The sequence below is a fragment of the Vigna radiata genome, unplaced genomic scaffold, assembly GCF_000741045.1.
Source record: "Vigna radiata var. radiata cultivar VC1973A unplaced genomic scaffold, Vradiata_ver6 scaffold_399, whole genome shotgun sequence".
Taxonomy (NCBI): domain Eukaryota; kingdom Viridiplantae; phylum Streptophyta; class Magnoliopsida; order Fabales; family Fabaceae; genus Vigna; species Vigna radiata.
Window position 1 is genome coordinate 174,843 of NW_014542619.1, and position 12,676 is coordinate 187,518.

General features: G+C 36.1%; 1 protein-coding gene across 1 annotated transcript; it reads right to left on the reverse strand.

Moving 5' to 3' along the window:
* Positions 1-9,461: 9,461 nt before the first annotated feature.
* LOC106780476 (protein FAR-RED IMPAIRED RESPONSE 1-like) lies at positions 9,462-10,589 on the reverse strand. Its single transcript, XM_014668765.1, has one exon. It carries the CDS (start codon positions 10,587-10,589, stop codon positions 9,462-9,464), a length of 1,128 nt encoding a protein of 375 aa, XP_014524251.1.
* Between the last annotated feature and the right edge of the window lie 2,087 nt (positions 10,590-12,676).

The window sequence follows — 12,676 nt, forward strand, 5'->3', positions numbered from 1 at the left end:
GAGTTTCTTTTTAAAATAAAAAAATATGATTTTAAATGGACAATCGATATTATTTTTTGTTTTTCATTCAATTAAAATCATTTCTTTCTCTATTTTGTTTATTATCAATAACCATAATATTAATCTATCTATATAAAAACACACTCTGCCATAGAAGATGGGGACGGAGATAAAATAAAGATACTGGAAATAATAGAGAGAGAGGAATAGAGTATAGAAGAAAACAAGTTCTCATGCAAGAGAGGCTCTACCAACGCATCAGTCTATGGTTGGTCTTTTTCCTTTTTTTTTCACCATTCTTAAAATAATAAAAAAATACAAAATCTTTATTACCAAAATGTCAATTTTGTTAAACTATAATAAATGGATAAATGTAGGAGGAAGGTCAATCTGGTTCACTTTTCAAAAATCTAAAATAATCCATAATAATTTTTAAACAAATTCACAAACTCTTTTCTAGATAAAAAATTACACCATCCCTAATTTTTCATCATAAATGGATATAGGTTAGGTTCATAAAACAAAATTTTTTTTTTTCTTAATAGTTTCTTTATATTTTTATTTTTTTAAAAAATTAAATATTTTGGGAAACTAAGCCAACTCTATATATTTAATTAAAGATATTGCTTTTTGTTAGGCACAGTAGATAATAATACCCTCCTTATACATAACCGATTCCCGAACCTAAAATCTAATTTTCGTAGATCGTATCTTATTTTATAGTTTTTCAAAATTAAATTATGATAGCAACTCTCAAAATATTTTCTTAAATTCCTTTGTTTTCGATTTGACATCCTGTCGCAATTCGATTGCAATATCTATGGTCGGCCTTTGTTTGTTGCATGCGGTCTTTCTAGAGTTGTGCCAGAGTCGTGTAATGTCAAGGTTTTTATCCTTGAGTTGTGCCAGAGTCGTGTAATGTCAAGGTTTTTATCCTTTAAATTATTGTTTTGTAATTATTCTATCATTTCCTTTGTAGTTTGGTATGTTAAATTGTTATCTAGCCTAGCCTACTAACTATGACCTTTTTTGGTAGTTGTAGCAATTTTAACTTTGGAAGTTTTGTGATATAATTTCACATGGTCTCAACCTCTTGGCCTCCTCGGTCTCAACCTCTCGGCCTCCTTGGCCTAAGCTTCGCTTCTTCGGCCTCACCTCGGCCTCAACTTCTTGCCCTCCTCGGCCTCAACGTCTCAGCCTCCGCGGCCTCAACCTCTCGCCCTCCTCGGCCTCAACTTCTTGGCCTCCTCGGCCTCAACCTCTCGGCCTCCTCGATCTCAACTTCTCGGCCTCAGCTCGGCTTGGCCTTCTCGACCTCAACCGCTCGGCCTCATCGGCCTTACCTTCTCAGCCTCCTTGGCCTCAGCTTCTTTGCCTCCTCGGCCTCAACCTCTCGGCCTCCTCGACCTCAACTTGTTGGCCTCCTCGGCCTTAATTTCTCGACACTTAAACGACCTCTATCGTTCGACCATACCTCAACCTCAGCTTGGCCTCCTCGGCCTCAACGTTTGGGCATCCTCAGCCTCAACCTCTCAGCCTCTTCGGCATCAACTTCTCGGGCTCCTCAACCTCAACTTCTTGGCCTCCTCGGTCTTCGTTTCTTGGCCTCTATCATTCGGCCATACCTCGGCCTCAGCTTGGCCTCCTCGGCCTTGCCTCCTTGGCCTCAACCTCTCGGCCTCTAAACGACCTCTATCATTCGACCGTACCTCAGCCTCATCTTCTTCGCCTCCTCGGCCTCAACCTCTTAGCCTCCTCGGTCTCAACTTCTCGGCCTCGTCGGCCTTAGCTCGGCCTTTTCGGCCTCAACTTCTTGGCCTCCTCGGCGTCAACGTCTCGGCCTTTGCGACCTCAACTCCTTGGCCTCCTCGGCCTCAACCTCGCGGCCTCCTCAGCCTCAACTTCTCGGCCTCCTCGACCTTAGCTTGGCCTCCTCGGCCTTAACCTCTCGGCCTCAACTTATCAGCCTCCTCGGCCTCAGGTTGGCCTTCTCAGCCTCAACTTCTTGGCCACCTCGGCCTCAATTTCTCGGCCTCTAAAATGCCTCTATTGTTTGACCATATCGCGACCTCGACTTGTTACTTAAAGGATCAACATATTATCCAGCTCGGCTGGTGAAGGCATTACTCTTTTTGTCTTTCGTCCACTCGTTAACAAGCAGATATGACTTAGGGACACAAGTAAGCCAAAGAACCCGTCCTTTTCAGGAAGGCCATCTACAAAACCCCTTTTGCATCATTAACATCATGCTCGGGCTTGGGGGGCTGATGTAGGTACCCAGCGTACCGTACGGTTTCCTGCACACAACCAGGTCGACCGTCCAAAACGACCACCTAGGTTGGCCAACCACCTGACCGACCACATGGTTAAATTATAAACGATAATATCTCATTAAAGTCCCTAATGAAGATTAAGGTGTGGTTGGGTCGTCATTAGACTGACGAAAGGTAAAAGTCCATTACAACTAGTATAAATAAAGGTCTCAGGTATGATTTCAGACCACGTTGTACATTATGCACACCACATGCATCACATATAGTGATAACCGTTCGATCATTTTTACAGACTTGAGCGTCAGAGTGTCTTTGACAGGTACCTACCCGCCCAGCTTAGAGAAGGAGGAGGGAGAACGAACCAAGTGTCAGTCGCCCGACTTGGAGAAGGAGGATGGAGAACGAACAACTTGGAGTGTGAGAAGACCTAGGTGATCGTCCGACCTTCAACGAATCTGTTCAGTCTTCAAAGTTCGTCCGGTCTTCGAGACAACTTGGAATGTTTTAAGGGACTTCCAAACCTGACCGAAACATTATGTGTTTTAAGAGACTTCCAAACTCGACCGAAACAGTATTCATTACATTAAGCGAGAGGAATTTTTTTCTTTTCTCCTGAAGTTAAATTTATAGTATTGCAAGTATATAGTAATGCATTATTCATTAGAATATCTTGGACTTTTGGTGTTCTTGAGAGTATATTCATGTTACACGAACGAGATCAGTAAGTTGCATTGCACTTAATATCAATTTACTGATTCATTTATTGCTTCTATTACCTGTAACGTGCTTCCCGTACTCTTTAGAGAATGTTTCGGTTAACACTTGTCACCCAATTATATGACCACTTAGCACATGGGTTCTTGTTGGAGGGTGTCTTGGTTCTGTTATTGACATGCATATTCTTGTCACTCTGGTGATCTGAAATTCAATACCATGGGAGCTTTCATCCATCCAGGTACATGTCCTCCACGTTATTAAAAGTGGCCAGTGAAAATAGCTCAGTTGTTGCTGTTGATGGAATGAATCATTTACAAGGGAAAATAGCTCACTTTTGGTACTATGCTTTGATCCTAGTATAGAAGAGAAAATAATTTTAAGTAACAAGTCTTTGGAGGGAAAGACATCTCTATCTTTTTTTATGTCAGATTTTGTTGTCACTTTTGTGTTAGTTGTGCGTCTCACTCTTCATTGATAGCTCCACAGCTCTCCTCGCAGAGCGATTCTTCCTGCACATCAGTCCGTACCTCTTTTTTTTTATATATATTTTCAACTGTATCCTTGTGAGACACTAAATGACTCTCCACATCAAACACTACTCTTTCTTCCTACGCCGCATTTCATGTTTGCAAATTCTCATGCCGCATCTCATGTTTGCAAATTCCTATGCCGCATCTCATGTTTGCAAATTCCTATGCCGCATTTCATGTTTGCAAATTCCTACCCTCCTTTCTCTTTCCTTCCTTCCTTTTGCCGCATCTCATTTTTTAAAGCCTACACCCTCTTTTTTTTCCTCTTTTCTGGCGTTTCTTCCCTCTCCCTCCTCCCTTGTGTTTTTTTACCATTTCTTTTGTCATGCCCATGAAGAAAAATTGGAAAAGAAATGTTTTTTCTGTCTCTCTGATTTTCTCACTCTTTAGTGATTTTATTCCAAAAAAATCAAACTGGATTTGGAAAATGGGTGTTGCAAAAGGGTTGGTCTTGTTACGTTCTGTTACTTTTGTGACTGAAAATGTCAAAAAGATTGAAGAAGTTCGTGCCATTTTGAGGAATTCCATTCCTTTACAATCGCTCAAAATTGATTGTAATAATAATAATCACTCTTCCACTTTTCCTTTTAAATTTCTTTTTCATCTTGAGTTGTTTATTCTTTCTCTCTACTTGTCTATTTTGTTTTATGAAGTGTTTGATTTCTAATTTGGTTTAATACCTATTTTGGTCCCTCCTTTGGGTGGGTTTGTTCAAAGTGATCCCTCCTTTTTTCAAAAGTTCACTTTAGTCATACTGTTCGCAAAAATTGTTCAAGTTGGTCCTTTTTGGTAACGACGTTAAGTTCACTAACGGCAGAGCTGTCAGGTGTGTAATGTTTGATGATGTGGCATTGTAATTTGTTTTAAAAAAAATATATAATGATGACGTGTAAATGAATATAATTAGGGTTGGATTAAAAAAGGAATTAGGGGCCTTTTATCCCATGCCAAAACAGAGTTGTACCCAACTTTATTACTGTCTTCTTCTCTCTTTACAATTTAATTTTATCAGATAGTAGCAGATAGCCACGAATTCTACTCTCTGTACCCAACTAAACATTCTTATTGTTGCATATTAACAACTTCATCTCTATTCAAGGCCTGCGACCCAATTGAGTTCCCACCGTATCAACCCAGATTCACTCTTGGCTCAAAGAAGAATTTTGCCGCAGAACAGATTCTAAAATCCCCAATTTTTAAGATCCAACAAGAACAACCGAACAGATTCGCAGAACAGATTCTAAAATCCCTAATTCGCAGAACAGATTTACAAAACAGATTCTAAAATCCCAAAGAACCAAAAGCCCTAATTCGCAGTACATATTCTAAAATCCCAAAGAAGAATTCTCAATTCAAAAAGAAACAATTTCAAGATCGAACAACAGAACTGAAAATCCCCAAAATTCTCCAAACGACAACGCGACCAGACCAAGAACACAAGATCTCCCAAACCAGAACTCTAATTCTCAAAACGCTGATTGGGAAACAAGAACATAACTCTCAAAGGAAAAATTCCCAAGTCATAACCCAAAAATCAAACCCCCAATTCGAACCCTAGAGAAGAACCCCCAAAAATCAAATCCTTGTTTGAGGTATATTGCTGTTGATGTTGGAAAACAGGGAAGAGAAAGGTGTAATGGAAAACGAAAAGGCGGGTTTAGACTGTAGGTGGCCGTGATGTTGAAGGGTTTCATTGGGATTACCCGTAATTCCTTTTTTAATCCAATCCTAATTATATTCATTTACACGTCATCATTATATATATTTTTTAAAACAAATTACAATGCCACATCATCAAACATTACACACCTGGCAGCTCTGCCGTTAGTGAACTTAACGTCGTTACCAAATAGGACCAATTTGAACAGTTTTTGCGAAAGGTAGGATTAAAGTGAATTTTTGAAAAAAGGAGGGACCACTTTGAACAAACCCTCCAAAAGGAGAGACCAAAATAGGTATTAAACCTTCTAATTTCAAAGACTGTTTTTAGGATTGAAAAATGCAACTAAAGAAAGTTTCTCAAACCACTCATACAGATGGTGGAGCAAGGAGTATAACAGTGCAGAAAACACAGCAAGATAAAAGGGAGAAGAAAAAAAGAAATGAAAAAACATTTTTAACTGCTACTTTTTTAGTTTTGAAACACTTGTTTTAAAAACAAACTTCAAAACCTTATTCATTTTTAACTAAGAAATTGGTTGGTGGGTGGTCTCCACAGTACAACCGAAGTTGGATGTGCAGTCCCCTTAACTGCAATTCGAACTTCGGTTGGTGAGTATCGTGCTTTGAATTTCGGCCCTATAAAACCGTGTTTGATCATTAAATTCATCATTAAATTCATCATTCAAACTTTAATAAATAAAAGATAAATATATAAAATAATTTAATAAATAAAGGGTAAATATAAAAAATGGGAAGTGCAGGAAGACATAGGTGAGGTAAAGGGGAGAACACTCCTCCTCGCAACATCAAATTCTCTGCGTCATGTTTCAACACCTTACGACTCACTTCGTCACTCGCACTCTCAGTCAACTCGCCCGAGTCACCCCTTTCATTCATCGCCCTAAATCTCTCCTTGCAGCACCAACTTCATGCTCCCAAACCCTCTCTTTCCTCCAATTCTCTACCAAAACCTCCGCCTTCTCCCGCCGCCCGATCACGATCCCAAAGCATCTATTAAAACACGTGTCGTCCTCTCGTGCGAGTCTTCAGACGAAGGCGGCGTCTGCCACGTTTACTTGGTCGGAACCTGTCATGTCTCTGAGATATTAGGTCTGGTCGTTCGGAATCAGGATTTAGGTTTCGTAGTTGTGCACAAAATTAATCAAATTGAACTTAATTGTCAAATAAGTGTAATATATTTAATGTAAATATAAGAAAACAAAGATATTAAAAAATTTATTTTATTAGCTATGTTTATTTATTTTGACAATAGTTTTAGAAGTTAATTTTTTAGTAATTCTATATTGTTAATTGTTGTTATATTTACATTTATTTTAGGTTTAAACCATTTAGTTGTCCCTATTTTTGAGAGGTTTTCCCATTTTGATCCCCGTCTTATTAGAATCCCCAATTGAGTCCTTATAAATGCTAATTTCAATCAATTAAGCCCCTGCCATTAAATTTAGTTAACGAGGTTAATTTTTTTGCACAGCTGGAAGTATGACATGTTAATTTCTGTAAACGTGGCCTATTTAGAATTGAAACGTGGCATGAATTAGAGTTGAAATTGATTGAAATTAGCACTTATAGGACTCAATTCATGTCACATTTACGTTTATAGAAATTAACAGGTCATCCTCCCAGCTGTGCAAAAAAGTTAATCTCGTTAACTAAATTTAACGGCAGGGGCTTAATTGATTGAAATTAACACTTATAGGGACTCAATTGGGGATTCGAATAAGACGGAGATCAAAATGGGAAAATCTTCCGAAAATAGAGACAACTAAATGGTTTAAACCTTTATTTTATCTCACTCACGTTGACAAGTCTTCAATAATTTATTCTTTAGTTATTTTCTTTTTTATTTATATTTATTTTGCAACTAACATTAGACTCAATGATTGTCATACACATATTAAACCAATTTATTATTACAAATTATTATACTACATTATCTATTTTTTTTAATTAAATGAGACTTGCAATTAGGTAAGTGTATTTATATAATTATTAGACAAGTCTAAAAATATATATTAGACTAACATCACATATTATTGGAGATTGTTAATTTAGTGATTAGACAAATATAGAAATACATAATAAACTAGTATGCTGAAACTGATTTCTATTTTTAACAAGTATATTCTATTTATTTTTACATATCCTTAATATTTGTAAAGACTCTGCTTTATATTTTTGAACATGTTTTATTATTTATATGTATTCTTACATAGTTTATTTATATTTTTATAAATATATTGACTTTCTTAACCTATAAATGACTTTTTAGGTTTATTGTATTCAAAACTTAATTATAAATTTTAAAATTTTTATTATTTATTTTCTCAATCACTGAATCTCTTTTTAATAAACATATAAACCAACTTGTGTGTAGGTATGAGTTTAAAACTAGTTATACTTAAAATGCTGAACTATTTACAATAAAGAAAATGAACCATTTTATAGTTTATTTTTAAAAAATTAAACTTCTAAAGTTGCAATTAAGTTAATTTCTCATTAACTTAAAACTACTTTGTTGATAAAATGTATAGTAGCACATGTGCACATAGGTTGAAGCTTTAGACGAGCTGAACCAACCAAAACTCGAATAGGCTTGGGTTGAGATAGACTGAGGCCGAAGATCGAGAAGGGTTAGACCAGGCTACAATCGAAATTTGGTCAAATTCGATTCCAACCAAAATTTGAGTGAATTAGATTGAATCAGTCATGACCAAAATTTGGTCAAATTTGTCTGAGTCGGTCCTGAATGAATTCGAATGAGTCAAAACTGATTGAATTCAGCTAAGTAAATCCCAACTTAAATTTGGACAAATTCAGCAGAGTTATTAGCCCTGATCGATATTTGGCCATGGTTGAAATTTCAACGAATTTAATTGAGTCGACCATAACTAAAATTTGACTGAATTGACTAGGCCAAAATTTCTCCAAATTTGACCCAGTCGACTGTCGTTGAAATTTAGTCGAATCAACCAAATTTGACCATTAGATGTTATTTTTTTATCCAATTTTCATGATTTTACAAAAAATTCAACACAATTTGTGAAACAAAATACACTTTTAATGTAATGTAGTTTGGTAGAACAAAAAATAATTTAGTTAAGTTTGTCTGAACTACTTTTTTCAGTCTAAGCGAATTACTTTTTTCTCTACAGTAGTTTTTTATAGTTTAGTTAAGTGCAATTCATTTTACCTATCCATAAGGTTTCGTTATGCTGCACATTATGTTCAACCAGAACGAATAATTACGGATTCTTTTATTGTATTTTATTCTGTATTTGTTGCTATTGGAGCTGTTAGTGTCATTTTCTAAGAGGATGTATGACCGTGTTTTTACTTGATCATATAAACTCTAGTTGCTTTAATAATAAGTACAGCTAGTTGGTGAATTGCTGAGAGTGTAAAATTTATGCCTAATTTTATTACAGGATTCAAGCAGAGAAGTTTAGGCTATAGTGAAATTTCTGAAACCAAAGGTTCTGTTACTCTTTTAGTTTCTGACAGATGGCTAGTTAGCTTGATGTTCTTCCTGGAAATGAGTTTCGAGTGGCATATGAAGAAGCCATCAAGTATGGCGGAAAAGTGATATTTGGTGATCGTCCTCAACAGGTCAGATGAGTTTTCATTCTAATATGTTGAATGCGGAGAAAATTTCAACTTTTGTGATGTAAAATATTCCTGTGAATAATAAAGAATGTACCTAAATGTGTTGTCCCATAATAGTATTTTTCATTACATTAAGCCAGTGTGTTGAAGAGTGATAGTTTTGATACAATTTTCAAAAGAAGGAAAAAAAGAAGGTAGTTAGTACAGTTGTAAGTACATAACTGTAACAAACTATTATAAATAGTCTTATTAGGAGATGAGCAGGCAGTTTTGGAGTATTTTGTAAAGGGAAAAGTTAGGAGAGACAGGTCCTCTCCAAAGACCTTGAAAGTTGTACATTTTGGGTTCATGTTCATATTAGTCTTAGGGTATTGTCATATTGCGCGACAAATTGTTGAAGGGTTGTGCTTGAATTTATAAATCCATCAAAAAACGCATTCATCCCCTCACTTCTCTGAGTTGTTGACATGCCAGCCCAAAAATGGTTCCTTAAGAAACAAGGGACCCATTTCTGTCTCTCGTCGTACATAGTGCATAACCACTCATTCTGATGCAATCCATGTCTGCTCAGTAGTGCTTCCCAACCACTTTCAAAATCCGCTGCACAACCACAGTCATACACAAGCTTGTTAATAGCACTTTTGATATGATTATATTATTTATAAGCGCTAAATTTTTCTGGCAACTTCTTCATTATGTGCCATAAACACCATCTATGCCTAGTATTTGGAAAGACTTCTTCAATGGCATTCGCCATTGCCCTACATTGATCAGTTATAATCCTTTTTGGGGCCTTATTACCCATACATCTCAACCATGATTGAAACAACCACACAAAAGACCTTGTGTCTTCCGACGATAACAACCCACAACCAAGTAATATGGAGTGGCCATGATGATTTATTCCAACAAATGGCGCAAAAGGCATATCGTACTTATTTGTTAGATAAGTTGTGTCGAAACACACCACATCACCAAATTCTTCACAAGCTGCTCTACTTCTCGCATCTGCCCAAAAAACAGAACAAATTCTATTCCCTTCATCCAACTCTATTTCGTAAAAGAACTCTTTGTTTAAATCTTTCATTGCCGAAAAGTGTCGCAACAGTGCTTGTCCATCACCATCCTTACATAAGGATCTTCTGTGTTGACCGATGTAGTTTCTAGCATCTCGCTCCATAAAGTCCATGCTATCATATCCACCTGCATCGGTCATTACACAAAGGTAACTCTTATTAATTCGGACTCTAGCTTCGTCATTGACCTCCAAAGTACGTTTAGCTTGCATGCTCAATTTCCTATTGCCAGGAATTAACTTTGAAGTATTTGGGCATAGGTCATGGTTGTGCTTTAGGTTAACAGTTCTTATAAACCATTTGTCGTCCTTTTTTGAAATCGTTATTCCAGTTGGACATTGGTTGGTTTGGCTGGGAAGTGTTTTAACTTCGGGATTGATTGAGGAAACATATTTACCTTCCCTAGAGCACACCAATCTTAGGTAGATTACATTGTTGTAGTCATCCTTTTTTGATGTTCTTGTGCGGACAGCAAAACCACATCTAATAGCATAGTTTTTGTAAAAGTTTTTTGCGTCATCCATGGAATTAAAGCACATATGCAATGCTGGGTCCACCACCAAACCACTTGCAGTATGCTCATCCAAATTGACATTACAGTCAGATACTTCATTAATATTACTTGTGCTACTATCAATCATACCAAAATCATCAATATTCACATTACACTCAGGCACTTCACTCATATTACTTGTCCTGTTATCCATGATAACAAACTGTACAGAAGCGGATCATAATTCAAATTAAAGCAGTACAAAAAAATATATAAACGTCAATTAAAAAACCACGTCTGTAATCAACATCACTATTTCATCGTAATACAAATATTTCAATAAACATTTATTCAATGTAAATATACAAATGTTATTAAGCACAAACTGACAACTGACAAATGTGAATAGGTTAAACAAATATTAAATGAACATTGCAGTTTCTACTCCATTGGAATAAAGATGATATTAAGACATTCAAACCTACACACTTACAGTATACCGAGTCCTTTAATGAAGGTGATGCTTTGCTCAACAACTTCCAACAAAGAAATAAGTGCACCGTTCTTAAATGTTCTCCCCAACAACCCACAGAAGAAGATAATGAAACGTCTCTTTAATGAAGTTTGGTGGAGGAAAGCACAATGTTCAGGTATAAAGTAGGAAGATGAAGTTAATATTGGAGGGAAGACCAAAGTTAAGTTCACTATGGTTCGTTGGGAGAGTGGGTATTGAGTACGTTTTCTCTCTCCAATGTGACATTAACTGCAAGGAAAACCCACATTAAATGCAAGTTCACTCCAGCAAGCAAAAATATTTTCTCTTTCCCCTTTTCGTGTGAAAAAGTACGTGGCTCTTCATCCCATGATGCTTTTGCAATTAAATTGTTGACAAGTTCATGTAAAAAATTTATTGGAATATTATAGTATATTATCTTAATAAATGTATACATTATAATTGAATAAGTTCGATTTGACCCCTATAAATACGACCAACACCACCAACGAAATACGCAATGTTCCGTAAACGACAACGACACACCAACCTTTCGCGAGATTCACACAACCACCCAGACCACTATACTGATAGTCCGACACACACGGTGGCAGTGACGATGAGAGAAGGACAAAACCAAACACCGAAAATGCCAGAAACGACAGAAGGAGAAAACCTAGGACCGAAAATGAAAGAAACGAGACGAGCAGAAAACCCAAGACCAAAAGAGATGGATAGATGATGCGAGACAAACCCAAGAACGAAATAGATGATGCGAGACCGAGAGAGGAAGTGAACGAAAGAGATAACTGAACCAAAGAGAAAGCGAAACCATGAAAATGAAGAGCACGAAATGAAAATTGTCTTCAAAACCTAATGTTCCGACGTGAATATCAGAAAATGATTTCTTTTTTCAAAAATTAAGACCAATCAGACAACGCCATGTGGCCATAGCAAAAATAGTGTTAAAAAGGAGAGTCAACGTATCATTTTCGAAAGAAGTATTGAATGCAATGGTAGGTGAACATTTTAGTTATTTGTATGATATAGTCGGCTATTTAGAAGTATTTTTATCAGATAAATGTACAAGGGGTATGAAATTGATTTTTTTCATGTATTTTGCAATATCTTTCCAAAGTCATCCAATTATGCTTTTGTTATTCATTGTCAGATTTTCTTCAATTCACTTCGTTTTTCTTTTCAGGTCGAAAAATCTTATAATCTGACATCAGTTGTTGCCATGGCTGGAGTGGTCATTGAACGTTGTCTAGGAAATAAAATGTGTAATAGTTCAGTCAAACTATAAAGAAAGTTGATAAGTATGTTATTTCCGTGGAGCAAGAATAACTATTTCCTTTAATCTACTTTGCCTAGAATATCAAGTTCCTAGTAATTTTTATGAAGGCTTAATACCGCTTTTGGTCTCTAGTTTATTCAAATTTAAATTGTTTATTATAGTCCTTATTATATACGATAATAACACGATTTTTAACATAACATTATGTTAGGACCGTTAAAATAACATTTGGATAGGTGAATGCATGAAAGAACTTATTGAGGTAATAATCAACACCGTTAGAAAATTGACGTCGTAACCAAAAANAAGTCAATTAAACAGTTTTTTTAAAAAGTAGGATCAATTGTTATTAAAAAATAAAAATAAGACCATATTAAACAAAACCTCCCAAACTAGGNACCAAAAACGGTATTAAACCTTTCATTACAATCTCAAATTATTTACAATATTATGCCATATTATGTAGGTCTAAACTTAACCTGTATATTTCTTCCTTTATTCTTCACCACAT

Coding starts and splice junctions, on each gene's coding strand:
- LOC106780476 (XM_014668765.1), bottom strand. CDS start 10,589: ATGGATAACAGGACAAGTAATATGAGTGAAGTGCCTGAGTGTAATGTG.